The sequence below is a fragment of the Fomitiporia mediterranea genome (genome assembly GCF_000271605.1).
Source record: "Fomitiporia mediterranea MF3/22 unplaced genomic scaffold FOMMEscaffold_4, whole genome shotgun sequence".
NCBI lineage: Eukaryota > Fungi > Basidiomycota > Agaricomycetes > Hymenochaetales > Hymenochaetaceae > Fomitiporia > Fomitiporia mediterranea.
The window spans coordinates 3,166,666-3,193,094 of NW_006760389.1; the positions used below are offsets into that span (position 1 = coordinate 3,166,666).

General features: G+C 39.3%; 5 protein-coding genes across 5 annotated transcripts; 2 read left to right on the forward strand and 3 right to left on the reverse strand.

Moving 5' to 3' along the window:
• Window positions 1–759: 759 nt before the first annotated feature.
• On the reverse strand, window positions 760–3,532 carry FOMMEDRAFT_80872 (MFS general substrate transporter; the record flags this gene model as incomplete). The annotated part of the gene is made up of 12 exons (XM_007264865.1): window positions 760–891; window positions 1,047–1,154; window positions 1,280–1,371; window positions 1,487–1,589; window positions 1,664–1,745; window positions 1,807–1,831; window positions 1,902–2,426; window positions 2,507–2,655; window positions 2,730–2,866; window positions 2,944–2,959; window positions 3,040–3,077; window positions 3,191–3,532. 12 exons carry the CDS (start codon window positions 3,530–3,532, stop codon window positions 760–762), a joined length of 1,749 nt encoding a protein of 582 aa, XP_007264927.1.
• A 382-nt stretch (window positions 3,533–3,914) lies between these two features.
• FOMMEDRAFT_132879 (Prefoldin, subunit 3) lies at window positions 3,915–4,864 on the reverse strand (the record flags this gene model as incomplete). The annotated part of the gene is made up of 5 exons (XM_007264866.1): window positions 3,915–4,136; window positions 4,223–4,387; window positions 4,481–4,592; window positions 4,661–4,737; window positions 4,796–4,864. The coding sequence occupies 5 exons, from the start codon at window positions 4,862–4,864 to the stop codon at window positions 3,915–3,917; spliced, it is 645 nt and encodes a 214-aa protein (XP_007264928.1).
• Window positions 4,865–5,140: 276 nt separating this feature from the next.
• On the forward strand, window positions 5,141–8,135 carry FOMMEDRAFT_18782 (uncharacterized protein). Its single transcript, XM_007264867.1, has 4 exons — window positions 5,141–5,425; window positions 5,482–5,991; window positions 6,047–6,196; window positions 6,453–8,135. The coding sequence occupies exons 1-4, from the start codon at window positions 5,180–5,182 to the stop codon at window positions 8,031–8,033; spliced, it is 2,487 nt and encodes an 828-aa protein (XP_007264929.1). The 5' UTR covers window positions 5,141–5,179; the 3' UTR covers window positions 8,034–8,135.
• A 592-nt stretch (window positions 8,136–8,727) lies between these two features.
• Window positions 8,728–9,390, forward strand: FOMMEDRAFT_154337 (uncharacterized protein; the record flags this gene model as incomplete). Its single annotated transcript, XM_007264868.1, has 1 exon — window positions 8,728–9,390. The coding sequence occupies one exon, from the start codon at window positions 8,728–8,730 to the stop codon at window positions 9,388–9,390; it is 663 nt and encodes a 220-aa protein (XP_007264930.1).
• Window positions 9,391–25,718: 16,328 nt separating this feature from the next.
• On the reverse strand, window positions 25,719–25,874 carry FOMMEDRAFT_80847 (uncharacterized protein; the record flags this gene model as incomplete). Its single annotated transcript, XM_007264869.1, has 1 exon — window positions 25,719–25,874. A coding segment is annotated over one exon (156 nt), but the record flags the coding sequence as incomplete, so codon positions are not given.
• Between the last annotated feature and the right edge of the window lie 555 nt (window positions 25,875–26,429).

Below are 26,429 nucleotides of genomic sequence, written 5' to 3' on the forward strand. Positions count from 1 at the left end.
ACAGGTCGTGTCACGAAAGAAGTTTTCAAACTCCTCGTGCAGCTGAAGAACTCGCTGTAATGAGAGAGAGAGAAACAATAGTGAGGGAGAATGGATTAATACTTACTGAGACCGGCACTTCATTTCGTGTACAAAGTGGTGGAAGGTGGATGACGTGCCGAACGAAGCGACATTCGGGAAGTCGGGAGTCCGGCTGTAACCACTTTAGCGTTCTTCTGTGTAGTCTATTATTGATGCCCTGGCAGATTGTGTGTATACACTATATACTATCAGTACTAGTGCGTTCAGCGTCGCTCGGTTTTACAGTAACGTCTATTGTACACTCTGGGTTCTTGTGAATCTGGGAGAGATAATTTCTTTGCTGTCTAAAAATATTTCCTACCTCGGAACCGTTATAATTTATTCAGTTATTCTGAGACCTATTATAGGACTTAATTCTACTTACCAATTCTATGAAATACCACCCTCCGACAATCTTGAAAGCCAAGCAATAGAGAACTTGAGAGTGGTAGATAAAGGAGAGAGGGGCACATCAATTCTTTCATTATTCAATAATCCACGAACATACCAGTCTACACCGATCTCACAATAACACCAAACACTACTCCAAATACCAAACGATTTCATAGGGTATAACAAAATCACCTACCTTCATCCTTTTCATCACCTTCACCAAACCTCATCATCAGACTCCCAACCAGCTCCTTACACCTCCTGCCTCTACTCCAACTCGCCGTCACGCAACAGCATCCAGAAAACTCAAACAGACGCCTTCCCACGCGGCTCAAACGGCAACAGCAACGCCACGAGCCCCGCAACAATGATCAACACACCCGAAATGTACACTGGTGCAGCGGTCGTCACTTTCGCGTAGAGAGCGATGATCGGAGCCTTCATTCCCAATTCACGGTTGAAGTGTTCACAGTTCGTGAATCACGATTCACAATTGTTACGTTAAGAAAGCAAACAAACGATCAAGCAATTAGAATAAATTTTCGAATGTTAGATTTATCGAGAGGAAAAGGAAGGAGGAAGAGTAGACGCACAATGACACTGAAGACACGCGTAGCAATAGCGACGAGGCCGTTTCCTGTTCCTCTATCCTTTGCTGGGAAAATCTCGGGCGAGATGGCGTATAGTACACCATACATGATCTATATCCACACAGTACAATACAATACATCAATCAGTACATTAACACATCAGCTTTCCAAGAAACGAAACCATACAATAGAATACAAGAAGGAAAGGGAAGACAAGAACAGGATGAAGGACTCACGTTGCTAAAGAACGAATACGCACAGTTCCACCCAAGAAGCGCGTTGGACGTACGTGCTGTCGTGGTTGCTAGGAGGAAGACAGCCGTCCCGACTATTCATTTTCCGTCCAAAATAGTGCGAAATGAAATACAGAATGTCAGATATTATTAGCATTATCATGTGTGTGTGTACTGAGAAGTAGGCAAGCGAAATTGCACGTCACGTACCACAAGAAAGCATAAGTGTGCCTCTTCTACCGAGTAACGGCAAGTCGACTGCCCATCCGGCTAGGAAAGCTCCTGGTATGCCGGTGAGTGCGAGTATGACAGTCTGCGAATAAGTTTGATTAGATTAGACTGGCTATCTAGAGGAGTCATGGTGAGGGTTATGGACTCTGGACGTACGTTTCTGTATGTTGTGGTGAGTGAGGCGTCGCCGTATGCATGTCCCTTTGATGTCAATAGGAACGGTAGGAAGCTGTTATACCTAAACGCATAACTTGGATTTTAGTACGTGGAAAAGTCAATTTAGGCGGAAGGTTACTCACAAGGTCGAAGCAAGGCCGATTATCGCTGTTCAGATCCAAATCAGGAAATAACATAAGAAAAAATATGCACGAAAAGTGAATGACGACATGCTCACCCCAGAGAAAGACTAATAGACTTGTAGACCACGCGACCTTCCTCGTAGCAAACAAGCCCTTCAAATGTACCCACGTCTCTTTCGTACTCCTCTTCGCTGCTCCACTTACACCCCTCTTCTCATTCTTCTCATTAAAGTCGGTAAAATTCAGTTGAGACGAACCAGTGACAGCACCAGCCCTTCTCAACTTCTCCACCGTCAAACTACACTGCACGCCATTCGCCCTTGCAACAGCTTGTAAAACCTTAACGGCCTTCTCGTCTTCCCCTCTCGCAACCAAATATCTCGGACTTTCGTGTAGGGTGAAGACGAGTGCGCGGAGAGCCCAGAAGAGGAGCATTAGTGCGCCGAGGGTGAAGAGGAGGTAACGCCAGCCTCGATTATCTGAATCCACGCATACAGATCCTGGTGTGCAAGAAAAGTTGGCGATGAGAGGCCAAGCGACGAGTGCTGCTACTAAGTAGCCGATGCACCACCAGATGGAGAGGATTGTTAGGAGGTATTGGTGGCTTGCCGGGATAAACTCTACGATCGACATATCGACATCAAATATCAGTACATAAAAAATCTACTTAGCAGGCAATGAAATAATTGAATGGACGAACCGAGGAAAACAGCAGAATCAACAGGCATATTCCCTCCCACCCCAACACCAACAACAGCAAAAAGACTCGCTAGAGTGACGAAGTTCTGTGATCCACCTGCTGCGATGCCAAATACGCCGGAGATGAAGAGTGTAATATTGAATGACCACCTTCACCAAGTGAATGAACAAAATCCCAATTTCAATGAAAATGAGTCCATTGAGCTGAGTATATGCGTACGTACCTTCTTCCGATGATATCACACCCTAACCCCCAAAACGCAGCTCCGACGAGTAGACCTGTGTTGAGAGCGAGGGAGAGGAAGGGAGGGCGGACGCCGAATTCGTTTACGACTGGGGAGAGGATTAGTCCAGCGAGTTGCTAAACGAAACAATAATTTCAAATAAAAATAATGTTAGCACTAGAAATGCGCGGGAAAAGATGGATGGAATACGAACCGGCCAGACGCTATCACTATAAATAAGGAAGAAAGGAAGAAAGAAAACTTTATAAGAGAGGATTTTTTTTTGGTAGGGAGGGGGGAGGAGACTTACGCGAACCACCCGAAGCCGGCGGCTACGAAGAGTTTCCACTACAAAAAATAAAATCATTATCATCCAATTCGTTTCCAATTTCAGTTCAATCCAATCCAAATATATGAATACGAAAATAATCGACATCGCTATGAGTATGAGTATGACATACCTGATACCTCCCCATACCAATCTCAGCAAAAGCCTCGTTCAAGAGATGCGCTTTTGCATGGTAGACGGGATCGATATCTTCTTGGCGATACAAGTCCACCTCTACTTTCTCACTTTCGTTGTTCAACAATTCTGGCGTCGATAAACCTAGTTCATTGATGCTCTTGCCACCAGCGACAGCGCCAGGAGCAGGAGCGTAGGCTTTCGATTTCGGATCAGTCAAGTTGTTCGCATCATCCGCCTCCAGTCCATTCTTGTCATCACCATTAGTATGATGTGAGGTAGGAGAGGTAGGAGAGGTAGGAGAGGTAAGAGAGGCAGGAGCCGTCTTGTTACAGACCATAGCCATAGCCCGCGCGAACATGGTGAATCGATAAATCGTGAAGGACAGCACGACACGAGTTATCGAGACGAGACAGGATCGCGGGGGAGTGCGCTGGGATTTGGAGCGGCCTCGCTGAACTTAGTCACTTACTTATGCCTTCTTGATGATGATGGACAGTTTTTGTGTGTGCAGAAGCTTGGAAGCTTGGATTGGAAGCCTACTTTATCTCGGTTCCGCGTCGGTCCGGTTGATTGTGTGCTAGGGTTAGAATAGGTTGTGGTTTCTCACCATTAGATTTGTCCTGGACTCAGATGTTAATACTTATCGATTCAATATCAATACCATTGTCAAATATTAACACTAGTACTATGTATCTTTGTGTACTAGCAAAGTACGTACTTCAGCTCTTCTGACTACCCCCAGCCTCCTGCTCTCTCCTCAACCGTCTCCGCTTCACATCCCAATTAAACACCCTCGCCATATTCACCTCCATAATCGTCACCTGCTCCTTCAAGTACTCCAAATCGGAATTATAGTTCGTGAGGTTTTCTTCTGCGACGCTTAGTTTGGATTGGAGTAGCGAGATGGCTTCGGGGATTTTGTAGGATAGCATTACGTCTGCCTAGAAACAAAATTTAAAGAAAAGGACGGGGTAAGTTGTAGATTAGTTGGGTTGGAGTGATAGGAGATGTGGTAGTGGAAGCGTACTCCGAGCCATAAGAAGACAGTATCAGTATCCTCCAACTCCGCCTCCGCATATAGCGTATCGTTCAGCTCGAAGGTCGTTCGTATCGGCTTTTTCGAACCAGACTCGTCATCCTCAAGATCTTCGTCTAGATCATCATCGTCATCGGATTTAACTTTCTTTCCTTCCTATATGCACCACATCACCACATCGTTCAACATTCGTTCAGCATACGATTTATAAGTATATAAATTTAAGGTAGGATAAGGTAGGAGACGCACTCTTTGCTCCGCTAAGAACTCAACCATAGTCAACGTCTTCCTAATATCCGGTATCTTCACCTCAATAGCCGCTTTTCGTTGTGTTAAGTTGGCTTCCATGTATCGGTACTTTCTTCCATCGCGAAACAAGGTCATAAACATTAGCACGCGATAGGGATAGGGAGAAGGAGAGGTACGTACGACAACGCCTCCTGAAACCGAACAAGCACAGGCTCCACTTCACCCTCCGGACCTCCAACGTGTTCCTCTACGTCTGTCTAAATAGGTCAGAGTTAAGCCAAAAGACCTTGAGAATGTAAGGTCGAAACGACGTACGATGAACGGTGCATGGGGGATGCCTCGTGGGTTCTTTTCTCTCTGAGTAGATTCTGTGGACTTTGACATCTTCCCGCCGTTTTGAACGTTGTGATGGGGAACGATGGGGAGGTGGGTGTTGAGAGTAAGTTGGTTGTGCTGTTACGTGAATGTAGCTTTAGTCTCGGTGCATTTCATTTTGGCTGTAGTGTTTCCTTACGCGTGTCTCAATTAGGAAATATTTAGTCGGCATCCCCCGAATAAAAATTTGTTAAAGAGTACAATTTTCTTTCCGCTGCTGGGTTTACTTCACGGTAAGTAATCTCATCACGTCTTCATGTCCTCCACCTGTCATTCTCATCACCCTCCCTCACCAACTCTCAGTACACCATAGTCAAGTCAAGCATGTCCCGCCTAATCATAAAAAACCTCCCGCCCTACATAACTCCCCCTCTCCTCAAACAACACTTCTCACAAAAGGACGGTCCGGGAGGGACGCTCACTGACGTCCAAGTCGCACAGACACCAGATGGTAGGAGTAGGAGATTCGGGTTTGTTGGGTATAAGACGGAGGAGGAGGCGAGGAAGGCTAGGGGGTGGTTTGATAGGACGTTTGTTGGGATGACGAGGATTGGGGTTGAGGTTGTTGAGGTGAGTGTTTTCTTCACGGTTGTGCCAGTTTGTTAACTATTTTCGGGCCCGGATAGAAAGGAGCCAAAGACGCACCGATCCCAAGACCTAACAAGAAACCTCGCATCGATAACAGCAACTCAGCTGTCGACAAGCTTCCCGGAACTAAACCTCTCCAAAAATCAAAATCGAAACGGAAGAAGATGGACGCTACTACCAGTACTGACGATAATGCGGAGTCAATAGGCAAGAAAATCAAGAAAGGAGCCGAACTAGACGAATTCATGCAAGTTATGCAGCCTCGAACGAAGAAAGAGCGGACATGGGCTAATAATGACGACGTTCCTGTTGCTGGACCTTCTTCTCGTCCACTTGAGCAATCGCAGGCGAATGCGAACGGCATTTCTGAGACTGATGACTCTAATGAAAGGGAAGAGGAAGACGGCGTAGAGGAAGTGGACGATATGGAGTGGATGAGACGAAAGATGAAGAAGGACCTTGAGGAAGGTGGGGAGGAGAGGGTGTTCATGCAGGATGAGGAAGAGGAAGTGCCGTTATCGCAGGATGCACGATCATCGAAATTAAATGTCAGTTCTTCAATCTTCTCATTACTTTTCTCGATCACTTACGAATATGATCTAGTCCGAGAAAGCACCCGAGAAAGCCGACTCAGAACCCTCTCCAACCGACACGATTCTTCAGACCGGACGTCTATTCCTACGAAACTTATCTTACACTTGTACGCAATCCGAGTTAGAGGCACATTTCTCAAGGTTCGGTGATATCGCCCAGGTTCGTATGATTCTCTCTCGCATGATGGTTTTTTTCTTTCTTGGAGGAGTAAGGGGAGGGCCTTTGTGATGATAAAACTCATAGGGACATCAGAATCCAGAGGTCCTTAAAGCCTCCTGGAAGAACTGTTGATCACTTGGGAAATTTAGATAGTATAGCTGATATCTGGCCCTTCCCTTCCACCAGTTTTTCTACTTAACGCCTTTACACAAGTCATCGCTAAATCACTGACATGAACTTTTTTTTCGTCTTTCAGGTTCACATTCCACTCGACCCAATCTCCAAATCTTCAAAAGGTCTCGCGTTCGTCACTTTCTCAGATCCAGCATGTGCGGTTAAGGCGTTTGAAGAACTTGATAAGACGTCCTTTCAGGGGAGGCTTTTGCATATTCTACCTGCTGCAGAGCGAAAATCATCAGGTGTAAAAGGCGTCGAAGACAATCTTGGTGGGAGCGGGAAAACGTCGGTTAAGAAAGAAAAAGAAAAGAAGAAGAAAGAAGGCGCAAGCAAGGAATTTAATTGGAGTATGTTGTATATGAACGCTGATGCTGTCGCGTCGTCCATTGCCGATCGGATGAACATCCCCAAGGCCGACATTCTCAATCCTGACTCCGAGAATGGAGACACGACGTCCGCAGCTGTCAAACTCGCACTTGCAGAAACGCATATTATACAAGAAACGAAAGCTTTCCTCGAGTCGGAAGGGATCGACCTTTCTGCGTTCTCTTCTCTCTCCTATTCCTCTTCCGCAAACTCCTCTAACTCCCGAGCCGTAAGAGCGAAACGGTCGGATACAGTCATACTAGTAAAGAACATCCCCTACGGAACGACTTCTCAACAAATACGCGAGTTATTCGAACCGCATGGGGAGTTGAGGAGGGTTGTTGTTCCGCCGAGTGGGACGATTGCCGTGGTGGAGTTTGCCCATCCGGATGATGCTGGGAGGGGTTTCAGGGGTGTTGCGTATAGAAGGCTGGGAGGAAGTGTTGTGTATCTTGAGAAGGCGCCTGTTGGGGTTTTTAATGGGTCGCGGTCTTCTGACAACACGACTACTCAAGCAATTCGACCGACCCCAGCCAAGCAAGACGTCGACATAGCGGGCCCTATCGACGATGCTAAAGAAGAGGAAGCACCCCCAGGTTCAACCCTATTCCTCAAAAACCTCGCCTTCGCAACGACTTCTGAACGTCTCACATCCGTTCTACGACACCTCCCCGGCTTCTCCTTCGCTCGCGTACAAACTAAACCTGACCCGAAGCGTCCCAGTATACCTGGCCAACCACCTCCACGGCTAAGCATGGGTTTCGGTTTTGTTGGATTTACATCCAAGGATGCAGCTAAAACGGCTTTGAGGAGTATACAGGGTCTTGTGGTGGATGGACATGCGTTGAGTGTTAAGTTCGCTGGACGGGGTACCGAAGACCAGGACCACGACAAAAATAACTCCTCTTCCTCAGCGAAAGCCACATCCAAGACGACCAAGATGATTGTGAAAAACCTCCCCTTCGAAGCAACCAAATCTGACCTCCGATCCCTCTTCAACACACACGGAACACTCAAATCCGTACGCTTACCTAAAAAATTTAATTCCCACTCGAGAGGGTATGCTTTCTTGGAGTTTACGACGAGGTTGGAGGCGGAGAGGGTTTTTGGTGCGATGATGCACACGCATTTACTTGGGAGGCATTTAGTATTGGAGTGGGCGGAGGATGGAGGTCGGGATGTGGAGGGGTTGAGGAGGAAGGCTGGTGTTGGGTTTGGTGACGGATCTGAGATGCCGGGGAGGAAGAGGAAGTTGGAGTTTGGGGAGGAGGGAGATGAGGTGCTGGATGAGTGATGGTACGTTAGAAGAGATGTATATTGCAGAAACAAGTTATTTACTATGTATTGCATATATGTTGCGTTTACTCCATACAAGTCTAGGCGGTCCTCTTATATAATCAATATGGATGGCTACGTCAAAATAAACCATTGGGTACTAAACAGTGTTGTTGTGGTTTAACCACAACAACACTGTTTAGTACCCAATTTTTCTTTCCTCTCTACGCACACTTAGTATCTCGGATTTGTGGCTTGAACTGAGCGACCAGCTAAGTTATGCGGTCTCACAGCATAACTAACGACCTGACGCGTATGAGGACACTAGGGCTACATACTTATCTTTGATTAAGCAAAGTATCACTCCGTACGCTGTTGCTTATGGTCATGATCTTAATAGCTTGGGCCCTCCAAGCTGGGTGGTCTGACAACAATATCGGGAGTAATACGCTTTAACTATGCTTGGCTCTGGTGGCTGCACTTGGCCACGTACTGAAAAGCCACGCCGAAACATGGGTATATAAGAGGGACAGATTTCGGCCTTTGACGAGCAATCGCCCTTGACGTTCTTCTCCTGTGTTCGTAAACTATCGACCGAAGCCACGAGACACGATCTTGCCTGCGCCTTATTCAACGTCTTCATTCTCTGTGACAACTTCCATACCTGTCCGGTTTTTGCCAAGGTTTATACAAAAAAATCTATCCAGCTTACGATGAACATTTTAACTTTGATCGAGGAGGGACAACCAGAAGTTATTATTGACTTCGTAGCATGGATGTCACGGGCAAATGGACGGGCTGACCGAGCAACCGAAGGACCTCTATCCATACCCCTCCTTCATGAAATCTTTTCGCTAACGTACCGTGGACCCCAAGTTCGCAGCTTACAGAATCCATGCAATTGCAACAACATGATATGCGTATTGGTGCATCACTTGGATGGCAGCGATATTTGGACGCAACCAGCGTGCAAATCGGGATGTGGGGTTTTCAAAGTGCACATGGGTCCTTGGACGCTTTTCATTACGTCGGGAAGAAACTGGGCCACTGGACGATACCCACCCCTTTCTATAAACGAATTCGTATATAAACTCCATAAAGAACTGCACGAACCGTTGGAGATATTCGAACTTGACCAGAGAATGATCCCCAAGACGATGAACAGTCTAGTTTTCGAATATCAAACGATGCTACGTAAAGCCGGTGCCCATTACAAGCAGAGGACGGGGAACACACCTGACAGGAGCGGTAGGGGACTCCAGAGGATCGACTTTCTTCATCGGAACGACACCGGGACTACCGGTCGCTTTTTCACTCTCTCGCATCGTGCTGAGATTCAAAGTACTTACTACGTCACCTTCGATAATTTCGATTAAAGAAGCAATTTGTACATGTATAAGTCTATCCTCGTAATTACTATATTTTCATAACCACCAAAGCAAAATCGCCGATCGTTTCGTGCGTAAGTGAGAATACAGGCCCTTCGACTACTGTAGCTGTATAAACTGAGGCAACACAAAATCAAGTGTTATACAGCCACATGACCCCAAAATCAAGTAACAGAGGGTAGATCATGCAACAATAGGACTCACAATACTGGGGTCCACACTATTATGAATACTGTTACTACTGTCTTGTAGCTACAACAATTTACATTACATTTTTGACTATATGTAACACTTGTTGTGTTACTCAATTGTTACAGGCAACACAACTTCTCTGCCATAGTATGTTACTGTTGCCTCAGTCTATACAGCACATTGGGCATTTTACAATTTCTGTCAGCAACAGTATAGAGGGGACCCAAAGGCTCAGCAAGGGGACCCAGGCTACAACTATCCTACACAACAGAAGTAACAGGATGCAAGTACTAGAACATAGTCAGAACTTGTGGAACAGACAGGTAGAGAGAGTGAGACAAGTATAGAGTATATAGATTGAGCCTGAGAGTACAGGACTACCTAGAGTAGACAAGATCAAGACTATAGGACCAGTCTGATCTTGTACATATATATATACTAAACTATACAAGAGTACTCAGGGAAGGATAAGCTACAAAGAATGAAGAATGAAAAGGTTAAAGATATGTGAACAAAGAATGAAGGGATGGAAGAGTAAAGGGTAAGAGACCTTAGAATGAACAAAGAATGAAGGGGTGGACAAAGGAAAGGAGTGTCAAGGTAGAAAGGGATAGTGGTAGGAGTCACAGTAGGAATCAGTCTGTGTATAGTCTATATACTGTACACTCAAAGGACAGAAGTCTTGAATTCTAGGACAGAAGGGTACAGAACTGACAGAACTGAGGGCTTGAGAGTAGTAGATTGTAACATTTACCCCCCTCTAAAACCAATCATCTCAATTAGTAAACATTAGGCTCAGTTAGTAGCTTAAATATAGGTTAGAACAATAGGGTCTGGAAATCTATAAGGTAAAGCTGGCACAGAGCACTTGGATAGAGTTAGTAGAAGTCTTAGATTGTATTAGTAGTATGAGTGAGATTCTTAGTAGGTTCCTAAGTGTGTTCTTTGACTGGATACTCTTTCTAGTAGACAAGAAACTTAAGCTTTCTGTACACTAACTTAGTGTCTACTATATACTCTACTTTGTATTCTGGTTTAGAATCAATAAGTTCTGGTAGAGGTGGTAGAGGTCTTTGTTACAAAGGAAAACCTAGGTTGTAATACTAAGACAATAGAACCTTGTTGAATACTAGGTGTATACACTTTCAGGTTATTAGGAGTTAGAGTTTGTAAGCAGAGGTACTAACCTTCTTCTTAATAACAAAGGGTCTGAAGCACTTGTTGTCCAACTTCTTCATTAAGTAATCTATAGTCAAATTAGTAGCTTCTAGTATTACTTTGTTACTAGGCTAGTAATTCTTAGTTGTAGATCTCTTCTAATTATAGTTCTGTTTTATAACTTGTACTATCTTCTCTAAAAGAGCTTGTACATCCTCCCTAGTCTTGTGTATCTGTTTAGTAAAGGCTGTTACAGATTCAGAACTCCTGTTCTAACATGAAACAGTCCCTTAATATAAATACCTCTTATGGTTAAGGAAGAACAGAGATTGTTCTATAGTAGAGTGTTACTAGTTATTGTGTATAAATTCTACTAGTACTAACTATTCAGACTAGTCTAACTGTTAATAATTAATGAACATTTAGAGGTAGAGTTCAATCTCCTAATTGACTTACTTAGTTTAACTATCAGTCTGTAGGTAATATATAGTAGATAGATTCCTTTAGATTCTGAGAAGTGTATACAAGTCCTGTATGAATTTTGACTCAAATTGTAGTCTGTAATTATAAATAAGCTTCTGAGGGAGTCTGTGTAACTAGAAGACATAGTTCTAATAAATATATACTATACTTTTAAAAGTGAGTTCTGTTTAGGTTAGGACTGTATAAACCTGCTTAGAGAACTAATTAACAATCATATAGATAGTATTGTAACCCTAAGACTTAGGTAGCTTACTAATCAGGTCTACTAAGACTTCTTCCTAAGAGTAATCTAGAATCTAATATAAATGTAAGAGAGTCTGAACCCTTGTCTAGTAGGCCTTAGTCTGTTAGTACATATTGTAACTACTTATATACTTTAGAATCTCTCTCTGTATTCCTAGCTACTAGTAGTTTTAAGTAATAAGTTCCTACATTTTGTATCTACCTGAATGTTCTACTGTTAGATTGTTATAATAAGCTCAGACAATATCCTTCTACAGCTTCTAATCCTTTAGAATGTACAGTTAGTCTTCCTAGTAAACCTGTCTATCCTTGTCCTCCTCCTAGTCTCTAGCTTACTTCTTTAACTACTTAACTACAACCTAGTCCTGTGTATGTCTCAGAGCTTACTATATATAAGTAATAAAGTTAACATTCTCAGACTTGAGTCAGATCTCTTAGATTGTCTCAGATACAAAAAGGGAGTTGTTAAGAAGAACAAGATTTTTGTTATTATTCTCCCCCCCTTTTATAACCTACTTGTCTCAAGAGTAGATCAGCTTTTGTTATTTACTTTCTAGGTTTGTAAGTTAGTATAAAGTCATAGTTTTACAGTTCTAGCATTTAGCAGGCCTAATAGTAGTTGAGCTTCTAAGGTGTTCAGAAGTATTAGAGATTAAAGTGATTACTCTAAATCTTAAACTTCTGAGTAGTACTAAGGAGGTATTAATACTACTTCTCTAGAGAACAGACAATTGTAAGAAGTTCCTTATTATAAATAAAGTAGTTCTGTTCAGTTGTAGAGAGGGATTCTAATCAGAACACTATTAGACACTACTTTCTGTTAATGAACTAGGACAGTACTACTCTATTTACAAAGTTGGAAGAGTTGGCTTTGACTCAGAACTTATCCAGAACTGTCAGAACTACTAACACAAGCTTGTTAGTAATAACTTACTTGAGAGACTTGAAAGTAGACTGTTTCTGAATGTCTCATTACTACAAAACACCTTTGCTAGTAAGATTGTAAAGGGGCCAGACAATAGTACTAAAGTCTTAGATGAAGTACTAGTAGTAGTTTACAAATCTAAGAAATGTCTGGACCTGTTTTAGGTTCTAAGATTGTAGCTAGTTATAAACTGTAATTACCTTTACTGGATCTATACAGACCTCTCTCTCTCTAATTACAAAGCTTAGATAATCTACTGATTCCTATGTAAAAGAACACTTTACTTCTTAGAGGAACAGTTTATTATCTTAGAGTTACTGTAGAACTGCTTAGATTAGTTAGTAGTAGTACTTGACAGTTTAAGTAAAGATTAGAATATTGTTTAGATACACACTAACATACTCTGAGTTAATCAAATCTGTTAGAATGTAATTTATAAATGACTAGAATGTTGTGAGCAAGTTAGTTAGTCTAAAGAACATTATAGTTAGTTTGTATAGTCTACAATTAGTTTAGAATATAGTCTTCTACTCATCTCCTTCTCAGATCTGAATGTTATTGTATCTTTATCAAATGTTCAGCTTAGTAAAAACCTAGAATGTATGTGTCTTATTAATAAGCTCCTAGATTAGGGGGAGCAGGTACTTGTTTTTAATAGTACCCTTATTAAGGTAATAATAATCCTAGACTGAGTAAAGCTTTCTATCTTTCTTTTTGACAAAGAAGAAAGGAGAGGTTATGAAGGATTTTAAGAGTCAGATTCAGCTATTCTAAAGATTTTCCTAAAGGAACTTGTTGAGCACTTCCTACTTGTCCCTGTTGAGCAGATAGACCTTGTAATTCTTAGGTTAAAAACTCTTAGTCAACTCAATTGTATAGTTCTAAATGTAATGTTTAGAGAGCTAGTTAAACTCCTCTTTACTAAAGACTTTAGAGAACTCTTAAACAAAGTCTGGCAGGCTGGCCCTGTGTGTGTTTCAGAACTGAGTTGTTCTGAGTAGGTTCTAGACTAGTAACATCTTAGAAATCCTTTAGATTGACACTATTCTGTCTTAGCTAGAATACATGTTTATATATTTATCCTAGTTAAAGAAGAACAACTAGTTACCTTCTTCAGAACTGTTAGTAGTATTAGAAGTGTCTGTATTCACTCAGAACAGTAGTGTAAGATAGTTATAAGACTTAGAATACTGATCAAATGTGAGTGTTTACTCTAACTAGTTAATAGTAGGGTTGTAAGCCTTAAGTTATTCAAATCTAATAAAAATGTCTGTCTTTCTAAGGTTAGTAACTCTGAACTTAATACTTTCCTCATAATCCTAAATGGTCATCTGTAGTTGAACAAACTCAGTAATCTAACTATTTTGGTTTAGAGTTCTGTCTGTATTATATACTAGAATCAGAAGTAGAATGTATTAAGTAGAGAGGTAGTGTTCCTACACAAAGACCTTATTAATATACAAACTAGTACATTTACTATCTACTAGAGCTATTGTTCAGATCTGGAGGGATTCTAAGAAGGGAGCTAAGAGGACAGGAACCTAGAGCTAGTACTTAGAACATTCTCTAATAAATTACTACCTGTTCTAAAGGGAACATACAGTTTGTATAACCTTATTGTTTGAGAGAGTAAGTATATACACTAACATTTCCTTATTAACCTCTCTCTTTCAACAAGGATGGACTTATGTTCTCAACTGTAAACTCAGTTAAGACTATCCTTACTTAATACTATAGACAAACTACTAAGTAGTAAACAAGACTAGATAGTGTTCTAAACATTCTGAGTTCTTAGAATGTAGAGTTAGTAGGTTAGATTGTGTAGATTTAGACTCAGATAAAGTGTGAAGAGAAGAATCAAAAGAAATAAGAGAACTATCTACTTTTGTTTTTTTTAACAAGTATAGTAAGAGTACTCTACAAACTCTCTCTTATTAAGACATCAAGCAAGTGTCTACCTTATATACTATATAGTAAAGTCTGATAGTCTGAGACATTCCAAGTACAGTAACACTACATAAGACAATTAGGGATTTCCTAATCTAGAGTACAATCTAATACTCCCCTTCAAGCATTAATTAAGAACTAAGACTGTATGCCTAATAGTTTAATTAGATGCTTGATCTGTAAAACATAGAGAGCTTTTGTAAGAATGTCTGCTAATTAGTTCTGTAATTAGACATAGTACACATTAATGTAATTGTTTTGAATGTAACATTGTACAAAGTCTTTTTGTAAATCAAGGTGTTTAGTATGAGTATTGTATGTTATTTTGTCAGACTTTATAGTCTTTATTACACCTTAGTTATTGTAATAAATCATAATGGGTGCTGATTCAGTCTATAGTACCTCTTTGGCAAATCATTTGAGCCAAATAGCTTCTTGAGTAGTATATGCTAGTACTTGCAACTCAGCTTTGTAAACAGATAGTAGTACCAGGTTTTACTGTTTGCTTGACCAGGATATAATTGATTTAGCTAATTGAAAGACATAGCCATTTATTACTTTATGTCCTTCCATCATTTGTCTGTCTGTATCATAATAGCCTTATAGTTTTAAGGCATTTGTGCTTCCAAGTTGAAGCCAGTAATTTGTTGTATATTTTAAATATGTAAAGTAATGTTTCACTACTTTGTAGTGATACATTTAGGGCTTTTGTAGGTAGTATACTAATTGACTAGTAATATAAGATATGTCTGACTGTGTGTAATCCACAACATATCTTAACAATCCTACCATATTTATGTATAGTGTCATTTTATTATTACTTTTGTTCATATTGTACATATTGTTTGTATTGTTGGATAGATCTATTCCAGGAGTAATAAGTGTTTGTAGTGCCTTTTTGTTTTCAAAGTGGTAACACTTGATTATACTTTCAATATAATGCTTTTACTGTAAGCTAATTGTTCATTAAGGTCTATCTCAGCTTATTTCAATACTAAGTAACTAATGTATTTTGTTACTATCAGTGAATGTAATGTATTGTCTTAATACATGTTTAAATGCTGTTATTATAGTGATAGTTTCACCAATAATTGTAATATTGTCAATGTGTATAAATGTTATAAGAATTGTTTTGTTATTTTGTTTCTTATAAAATACAGTGTGATTGTAATTAGCTCATTCTAATCCGATCTTAAGTAGTAGTTTGGTAATCTTCTTGTACCATCATCTACCTGCTTGTTTCAATCTGTATAACACTTTATTTAAACATAATGTCTGTCCAGGTTTAATATCTGTAAGTAACCTGCCTGGCAGCAGTTTCACATAAATGAGTTCATCCTCAATTAGTTCTCTGTAAAAATATGCAGATTTTACATCTATCTAATGTATCTCATAGTTCTTAGATACTGCCTAAGATAACAATAATTATACTGTTGATAGTTTTGTTACTAGGGCAAATAAGTCATCAGAATAGAAGTCTATTCTGTTCTTTTGAGCATATCCTTACACTACAAATTGTACTTTGTATTTGTCTATTCAGCTGTTAGCCAGTCTTTTGATTTTATAGACAAATTTCGTTCCAATTATATTTGTATTTATAGGGGGGATAGTATATATTCATGTGTTTTGTTGTTGAAGTGACTGTATTTCATCCTTCATAGCTTTGATCCACTGTTCTTTGTCTATACATGTTATAGCATTGTAATACATTAATGAATCACTATAGATTTTGTTAAGGAATTTGTTAAATTCTGTTAGATACATAACTAGGTTTATATCATCTTTGTAATTTAAACCTATAATTTGTTTAACCAGTCTTTGCTCTTGTGTAGAGTATCATATAACAGGTTCTTTGTCTTTATTATTGTTATTAGAAAGAGTTTTATTATTGTTTGATGTATCATTGTTATGATTATTCTCCCCTTCAATCCTAGACATTAGTTTGTCTATGAATTGTACATTGTGTTTGACAGTAACTTTATTATCATAGCACACTAAGTAACCTTTACTGTCAGTATCATAACCTAACTATTGTGTGTATTGGCCTCTAGGTTGTAGTTTATACATTTGTTTGTTTTGTATAATACAATATGTACTGAATTCTCATATATTATCTATTTGATAATGTTTGTTATACTGTTTGTAATATGGCATTACAAAATTAATAGTAACTCTTAGTGTTCTGTTATAAATAAATGTTTGATATTGTACTGTATATACTTAGAATTTCATAGGTAACTTTGCTGATAACAGACATGTATATACACTGTTAAAGATAGTTTTATACATATGTCCCACAACTCTGTTTTGTTATAGTGTATCATGTACTGTTAATCTGTGTATTGTTCCTTGACTTTCAATATATATAGTAAAGTCTTTACTTAGGAACACTGTATCATTATTACTTTAAAGAGTTTTAACTCTTATACTGTATTGTGTAAAGAGTTGTAACGATTGCACTCTTGTGCTGAGTGCATACAAGCGTACTCCTTGCTATGAAGGTGTTGTGGGTGCTTGTAGGTGTTTTTTTCGTTATTAGTTAGCCTACTTGTATCCACTACACGTGTAACTGCATATAAAGAGTCTTCAGGCTAAGAGTTAGGGGATTATTTTCCCCTTCTCAACCCTCGATTACTGATTACCCCAGTCAGTGTATTAAGTACACTAGTAAAGAAGAGAATCTTCCTCATGTAAGGCTATTCTACATATCCTTACATATTTTTGACTGTATAAATCAATCCCTATCAATCCTGCTGGGTTGTGAGCATTGTCTAGAGTCTGATCAACCCTTAGCATTGTCTCATTGCCTGGCACAAAGAGAAAGTGAGTTTTGAAAGAGATTTGTAGAGAGAGACAGTGACTACCTACTGGTTGGCCCCTAGTGAGCAAAAATGATCTGGAGCATAGCAAAACGCTTCCTGATCATAACAAAAACCCCTATCAATACAGTTCAATGTCCTAGACATTGTAAGGACCTTCCCAAGGATGATGTTGAAGATGCTGAGCACACATATCCAGGTTTAGAGAACATAGTAAGTAGCACTAACACAAATGCTGAACATTTAAACTACCTAGGCACTACTTCCTACCTTAAGACAGTGATTTCAATACTGAAAGGCAACCTCATTGTTCTAGTAAGCTCATATTTGTCTAACAAAGTCCTTACTATTGTCTCAAAGTACAAGTCCTTGTCCCTTATGGGCTTAAGGCAAAACCAATCACAATCCAGTAATAAGTCCATGTCTATTACAGGCTGGTAGCATACTGATAATCTACCAGGACGTAAGATATTGTCTCTTAGAGGCTGGATGCAACCTGAAGACCAATTACTACTAAAATACTATAGTTACATTTGTATAACAGTACATAGAACAGAGACTGAGCAAATGAGTGTGTATATAGGTAGTACAAAGGGTGAAATGTATACAAACCACACTCAGGATGAGACCAGTAATAAGTTTTTCACTAGCAAAGTCTCAGGAAAGAACCATCAGATTGTAGTCAAGGAATCAAGCAATTATACAAGTAAACAATTAGTACATACAAGAGACAAGAAAGACACAAGCAAGCTTGCATACCAGGACAAAAAGGATCCATTAGTATTGACTGACAAGAGTGAGTATGTTGCTAGAGAGTATCTAACAGTGATTTTGGAATGGTGCTCTAGTCTAAAAGAACCTCTCACATTGTCAGGAGGTAAGACCTCAATCACAGAAGATTGGAGGTGTCCTGAAGACCTGATCATGAGATATAAGACCTTACCTATCAGAGGTAGAGGGCTTTTGACTTTACTTAGCATACAAGAAAGAAAGGTAATGAGTACTGCAAAAGTACATATAGTTAGACAGAAGCACATTATAGGAAGTCCACTCATTATAAGAATAGCTAGCATTAGTACTCAGAGGACTAGCATCAAAGATTCAAGCAGTTGAGTACAGGCAATTGACATTAATGGTTCAGTCAGTTGAGTTCACAGAGAACAAATATATTTAGCTAGCAGTAGCACTCAGGCAATTACTATTAAGCTTTTTAGTGATTGAGTTTACAGAGAACAGGCAATTAGCTTTGAGGATTCAGTCAATCGATTAATAGAGGTGAACACTGAGAAATCAGTTTGCTAACAAGGATTCAGGCATTGTAACATTACCCTGCATTAAGAGGATTCATTCCAGCAGGCAAAGAGAATGTTCAAAAGTACAAATAGACTAGATACATCAATATATACTAGTAAACTAGTTAGTCCCTTCCATCATGAGATAGACATTAACAACTTGAACAAGAAAACACATAGATTTGATGGAATGTATTAGGAGAAGGAGAAGGAAACTCCTACAACAAATAAAGGCAAAGCCTATTAGAATGTACCAAAGAAACACAGAACATTGTAGGAAAGCAAAGGAAATGATACCAAACATTCAGCAACATGCTTAGACAAGAAGCTCACTACAGGAAATCAGTATTTGCTAACAGAATTGTAAAGTAAACCTGAAGAACAGTTCAGAAATTTGACCAGAAAGAAAGATCCAGGTAAGAATTCCTTAAATCATAGGAAGAAAGCGAAAGTAAACAAGCACAGAGCTTTAAACACTAGGAACAATGATCAGACAGTATTGAGAGATTACAGTGAGATTGAATCTGTAGTACAGAGAGCCAAATTCGAAGAGATTGAATTTATTCAAGCATTGGAACATTGGGTAATGACCCACAGAATTGAGAGTTGTATCAAGACTCCCTAGGCTGTCAATGAAATACCACTTCGTTTCCTACAAAATACACATAGCTCAAAGGCAGAAAAGGTAGAGAAGGACTTACCTTACACTATTGGTAAAGGTACAGATGTCAAGAAAGTGCTACAGGTACAGAAGCACACATATAGTCACCTCATTTTGGCAGAACAAGGATTTATGTACACTTGGATTGTGAGAAGCAATATAAATTCAGATACACCACCTATGAACGTCAAACCAGTTTGTATGAACACTCTACATGATAGACATTATGATTCAGAAAGTAAGAAAGAGAGCAAGAACAGAACAGGCAGAAATCACTATAGTATAGTAACTCCTATTAGGCACAGTAAGCATAAGAATAGATTCAAGCACAGAAATACAAACACACAAGATACAGGTGAACTACATAGTGCAACTACATTGTGTACAACTATATTCATACATAGAAAGACTTCAGGTAACATTGTAAGGAAAAGGTACATAGATCAAGTGATATTGAGTATAGAAACCACAAACTATTAGATCACACATCTAGAAACAGACCAGAACTACCTACCAGACTTGTTTTACTCAGTGAACTTGTTGAAATCAAGCATGAAAGTCAGTAACAATTAAGGAAACATTAGAGATATGGTATCATAAGCCACAGAGGCTTATATGAGTGAAACTACAAGTACTAAGAGGCTCAAGTGTCCCAAGAGCAGGAAAGGAAACAGAGAATTCCTTAAAGCAGACATACAGATGTAATGCACAATGCACATTGTTTCCACAAAAGATCTCAGAGAAACCAGTCTTTGGAAATACAGTGAATACATTTCAGAAGTTGGTCAATATGTGAAACAAACAGTTTTACAATTCATTTCTCAAGTGCAAGCAAGAATAGTATACAGTTTCAGCAAAGAAAGCATTATAGACCATTATCTACAGAGAAACAGTATGAATGATGCTAGGCAGACACCTTTGCTATCTTTGAACAAATTAGATGATGATTATTTCATCAGCAAGATATCAGGAACAGTACTAGAAGAGTTCTACATGTAGAGAGGACTCAGAGGCATACAAGAACACAAATGCCATCCAGAGGAGTAAGATACACTCTCAAGACATGTTTCTACAAGGGAAATGACTAGTCAGGCATGGAATAGACTACATTCCAAGTACAAACAACATTCACTATTACTTTATTGGAATCTGTACACAGTTTCAGACAGAAATTTCATTGTTAGGCTCAAAAATACTGAGGAAACAAGTGAAGAACTTGAAATTTTAAGATATGCAAATACTAGGCATATATTTTACTCTAAGTACTATGGAGAAGACCTTCAGGAAGACCTACAACAAAGAAATACATATAGAAACTATAGGAATAGGTATAAGATTCAATCTAAGGACAAAAAGAATAGTTATAGTAACTATAATCATATTAGACAGTACAGTCTTACAGTATAAGACTCAGAGTGAGTAGTGAACCAGAAGACTTCAAATTGAATTGTACAGACTACAATGGGTATACACATGATAAGAATACAAGAATTGGTCTCACAGGCATTCAAAGGCATATACAAGAAGAATCAGACTATGTACTAGAGAAAGTACAATGTTTCAATCGAAAGCAAGACTCGTATTATGTCACAAATGGTTGTACACATAGTACAGAAAGAGCTCAGTATATCTCAGAAGCTGGATTACCTTCAGAGAACTTGGAAATTGATTATGCTACACTAGGAAGGAGTACAAGAATGCTAGGAAATGGAAGCTATTAGAATTTGAGTATGAACAGTTATACAAACATTCTGCCATTTTCTATATTTCAAATATATCCACTAGTACAGCAGGCATGCTCTACAGACAGTGAGTATGAATTGAGAACTCTAGAGGAAGACTTATACATGTTTAGCAAAGAATTCAATGCTCTACAACAGGTATCAGGCATAGGAAAGTATGATTTGAGACTGTCATTACACTCAGACTACATAGAAGTACAGATTCTATTTGTATATACTCTAGCAAGAGTAAAAGAGTATTCAATACAAAGATACAGACACAGGAACAGACATTTCTACTGTAACAATAAAGAAACAGTATGTTTTGGTACACAGAGATACTTTGAGAAAGGAATATTATATCTTCCAGATTGGAAATGTGACAAGACACTCAGGAGTCAACATTAGCATGATATATTCTATATACCTAAACACTCAGAGACACATTTAATGAGTAAACACTATTGCAAGCAAGCAAATGAGTACTCATTTAAGGACAAGAATGCTTTTTTACAGTATATTGACACAGTATAACAGTATATTTCATTCAGGAACACATCATATTCATTCATGGACATAACTGATGATTGGAGAACCTTAGCACCAGAGAACAATTTTGATTCTGAATTGTTTGAGTGTATACATGAGCTTTCAGTCAATAAGAAATACTCATCATGTGATGATACATACAGCTACACATACAACTACTTATACAGATCAGTATATTATACATATATGCACCTAATAGCCACATATTTCAGCAATTTTGACACAGTTGAACATTATACAGTGTATACAAAGGATCATAAGGTATTCATGATAAATTCCACAGGATCTACAGTTGGAATTAGCAACAAAATCATGACAGTGACAATGAATACTTTAGTACTAGTAGATTTCACACACACTAGAGTTGTGGACTGAATTAGTGTTAGAAAAGTCATTCTAGGCAAAACACTACTTACTCAATCAAGAGTACACAGGTTAGGATCAAGGATAAACTACTGTACCATTGTAAGTGTCAGCAACAGTATAGAGGGGACCTGAAGGCTCAGCAAGGGGACCCAGGCTACAACTATCCTACACAACAGAAATACAGAATGTGAGCACTAGAATGTAGTCAGAACTTGTGGAACAGGCAGAGAGAGAGAGTGAGACAAGAGTAGAGTATATAGAGTGAGCCTAAGAGTACAGGACTACCTAGAGTAGACAAGATCAAGACTATAGGACCAGTCTGATCTCATACACCTATATATACTAAACTACACAAGAGTACTCAGGGAGTATGAGCCACTTAAGAATGATAAGCCACAAAGAATGAAAGAAAGGAATGTCAAAGATAAAGGTACAAAGAATGAAGGGATGGACAAAGGGTAAGAGACTATAGAATGAACAAAGAATGAAGGGGTGGTCAAAGGAATGGAATAATGAAGTAAGGAAGGGTAGTAGCAAGAGTCAGTATGTATATAGTCTATAGACAGTACTCCTAAGGGACAGAAGTCCTGAGTTCTGGTACAGAAGGGTGCAGAACCCTTAGAACTGAAGGTACAAGAGCAGAGAACTGTAACATCACCCCCCCTCTAAAACCAATTGTCCCAATTGGTGAACATTAGGCTTGGTTAGCAGCTTGAGTATAAGTCAGAACAGTAGGGTTTGGAAATCTGTGAGGCAGAGTTGATACAGAGTACCTGGATGAAGTCAATAGAAGTCTCAGATTGTCTTAGCAGTATGGGTGAGATTCTCAGCAGGTTCCTAAGTGTGTTCTTCAACTAGGTATCCCTTCTAGTAGATAAGGAACTTGAGCTTTCCACACACTAGCTTGGCATCTGCTACATACTCTACTTTGTATTCCAGTTTGGAACTAATGAGTTCTAGTAGAGACAGTAGGGGTCTTTGTTACAAAGGAAAACCTGGATTGTAGTACTAAGACAGTAGAACCTTGTTAAATACTGAGTATATATACTTCCATGTTGCTAGAAGTTAGAGTTTGTAGGTAGAGACACTGACCTTCTTTTTAATAACAAAGGGTCTGAAGTGCTTGTTGTCCAACTTCTTCATTAAGCAATCTGTGGTCAGGTTAGTAGCTTCTAGCATAACTTTGTCACTAGGCTAGTAATCCTTGGCTGCAGACCTCTTCCAGTCATAGTTCTGCTTCATAACCTACACTACCTTTTCTAAAAGAGCTTGTGTATCCTCTCTGGTTCTGTGCATCTGTTCTACAAAGTCTGTTACAGATTCAGAACTGCTGTTCCAGTTTGGAACTGTCCCCTAGTACAGATGTCTCCTATGATTGAGGAAGAACAGGGACTGTCCTATTGTAGAGTGTTACTAGTTATTGTGCACAAATTCTGCCAGAGCTAGCCATTCAGACCAATCCAATTACTGATGATTGATAAACATCTGAAGGTAGAGCTTGATCTCCTGATTGACTCACTCAGTTTGACTGTCAGTCTGTGGGTGATAGACAGTAGAAGGGTTCCCTTGAATTCTAAGAAGTACATACAAGTCTTACATGAATTTTGACTCAAATTACAGTCCACAATCATGAATGAGCTTCCAAGGGAGTCTGTGTAACTGGAAGACATAATCCTGATAAATGCACACTATGCCTTCAGAAGTGAGTTCTGTTCAGGTCAGAACTGTATAGACTTGCTTAGAGAATCAGTCAACAATCACACAGATAGTATTGTAACCCTAAGACTTGGGTAGCTCACTGATCAGGTCTACTAAGACTTCTTCCTAAGAGTGATCTGGGATCCAATACAGATGTAGGGGAGCCCAAACCCTTGTCTGGTAGGCCTTAGTCTGTTAGTACATATTGTAACCAGTCACATACTTCAGGATTTCCCTCTACATTCCAGGCTACTAGTAGTTCTGAGTGATGAGTTCCTGTGTTTTGTGTCAGCCTAAATGTCCTACAGTCAGATTGTTATAATGAGCTCAGACAATGTCCTCCTACAGCTTCCAATCCTTTAAAACATACAGTTGGCCTTCCTAGTAAACCTGTCCATCCTTATCCTCCTCCTAATCCCTAGCCTGCTTTTCTAGCTACTTTACTACAACCTAGTCATGTATGTATCTTAGAGCTTACTGTATACAGGTGACAAAGTCAACATTCTTGGATTTGAGTCAGATCTCTCAGATTGTCTCAGACACAAAACAGGAATTGTCTAGGAGAACAAGATTTTTGTTATCATTCTCCCCCCTTTTGTAACCTACTTGTCTCAAGAGTAAATTAGCTTTTGTCATTTGTGTTCTAGGTTTGTGGGTTAGTACAAAGTCATAGTCCTACAGTTCTAACATCCAGTAGGCTTGACAGTAGTTGAGCTTCTAGGGTGCCTGGAAGTACTAGAGATTAAAGTGATCACTCTAAATCTCAAACTTCTGTACAGTACTGAGGAGATATTAACACTACTCTTCTAGGGAACAGACAATTGTAAGGAGTTCCTTGTTATAGATAGGGTAGTTCTGTTCTGTTACAGAGAGGGATTCTGATCAGAACACTATCAGATGCTACTTTCTGTCAATGAACTAGGACAGTACTACTCTATTTGCAAAGTTGGAAGAGTTGGCTTTAACTCAGAACTTGTTCACAACTGTTAGAACTACTAATACAGGCTTGCTAGTAATGGCCTGCTTGAGGGACTCAAATGCAGACTGCTACTGATCATTCTATTACTAAGGAACATCTTTGCTGGTAAGATTGTGAAGGGGCCAGGCAATAGTACTAAAGCCTTGAATAAAGTATTAGTAGTAGTTTACAAACCTAAGGAACACTTAGACCTGTTTCAGGTTCTAAGGTTGTGGCCAGTTCCAAACTACAGTTACCTTTGCCAGATCCATGCAGATGTCTCCTCCACTGATTACAAAGCTCAGATAATCTACTGACTCTTGTACAAAAGAGTACTTTGCTTCTTAGAGGAACAGTTTATTATCTTAGAGCTGTTGTAGAACTGCTCAGATTAGTCAGTAATAGTGCTTGACTGTCTGAGTGAAGATCAGAATGTTGTCCAGATACACACTAACATGTTCTGAGTCAATCAGATCTGTAAGAATGTGATTCATGAATGACTAGAACATTGTGAGCAAGTTGGTTAGTCTGAAGAACATTACAGTCAGTTTGTACAATCTGTAATTGGTTTGGAACACAGCCTTCTACTCATCTCTGTCTTGAATCTGAATATTATTATACTCTCATCAAATGTCCAACTTAGTGAAAACCCTGGATGTATGTATCTTATTAATGAGCTCCTGAATTAGAGGGAGCAGGTACTTGTTTTTGACAGTACTCTTATTAAGACAACAATAATCTTAGACTAAGTAGAGCTTCCTATCTTTCTTTTTGACAAAGAAGAAAGGGGAGGCTATAGAGGACTTTAAGGGTCAGATCTGGCTGTTCTAAAGATTTTCCTGAAGGAACTTGTTGAGCACCTCCTGCTTGTCTCTGTTAAGTAGGTAGACCTTACAACCCTTGAGTTAGAAACCCTTGGTCAATTCAATTATATAGTCCTAAGAGTAGTGTTTAGGAAGCTGGTTGAATTCCTCTTTACTGAAGACTTTAGGGAACTCTTGGACAAAATCCAGCAGGCTGGGTCTATGTGTGTTCTAGAGTAGAGTTGTTCTGAGAGGGTTCTGGACTGGTTCTGTCTTAAACATCCTTCAGATTGACTCTGTTCTGCCTTAACTAGAATATGTATCCACATATCTATCCTAATTGAAGAAGAACAACTGGTCACCTTCATCAGAACTGTTAGTAACATTAGAAGTGTTTGTATCTACTCAGAACAGTAGTACAAGGTAGTTGTAAGACTTAGGACACTGATCAAACACAAGTGTCTACTCTAACTAGTCAATAGTAGGGTTGTAAGCCTTAAGCTATTTGAATCCAATGAAGATGTCTGTCTTTCTAAGGTTGGTGACTTTAAACTCAATACTTTCCTTATGATCCTGAATGGTCATCCATAGTTGGACAAACTCAGTAATCTGACCATTCCAGTTTAGAGTTCTGTCTGTATTGTATACTAGGATTGGAAGTAGAATGTATTAAGTAGGGAGGTAGTGTTCCTGTACAAAGGCCTTATTAATACACAAACTAGTGTATTCACTGTTTACTAGAGCTGTTGTTTGGATCTGGGAGGATCCTAAGAAGGGAGCCAAGAGGACAGGAACCTAGAGCTAGTGTCTGGAACATTCTTGGATGAACTGCTACTTGTTCTAAAGGAAACATACAGCTTGTGCAGCCTTATTGTCTGAGAGGGTGAGTATATACACTAACATTTCCTTATTAACCTCTCTCTTTCAACAAGGACAGACTTATGTCCTCAGCTGTGAACTCAGCTGAGACTATCCCTGCTTGATACTACAGACAAACTACTAAGTAGTGAACAGGGCTGGATAGTATTCTAAACATTCTAAGATCTTAGAATGTAGAAGTAGTAGGTCAGATTGTGTGGATTTAGACTCAGATAAAGTGTAAAGAGAAGAATCAAAAGAATCAGAAGAAATAGGAGAACTATCTACTTTTGTTTCTGACTTTTTCTTTCTAATAAATAATTTAGTTGTATTTATTTTTTCTTACTTTTTCTT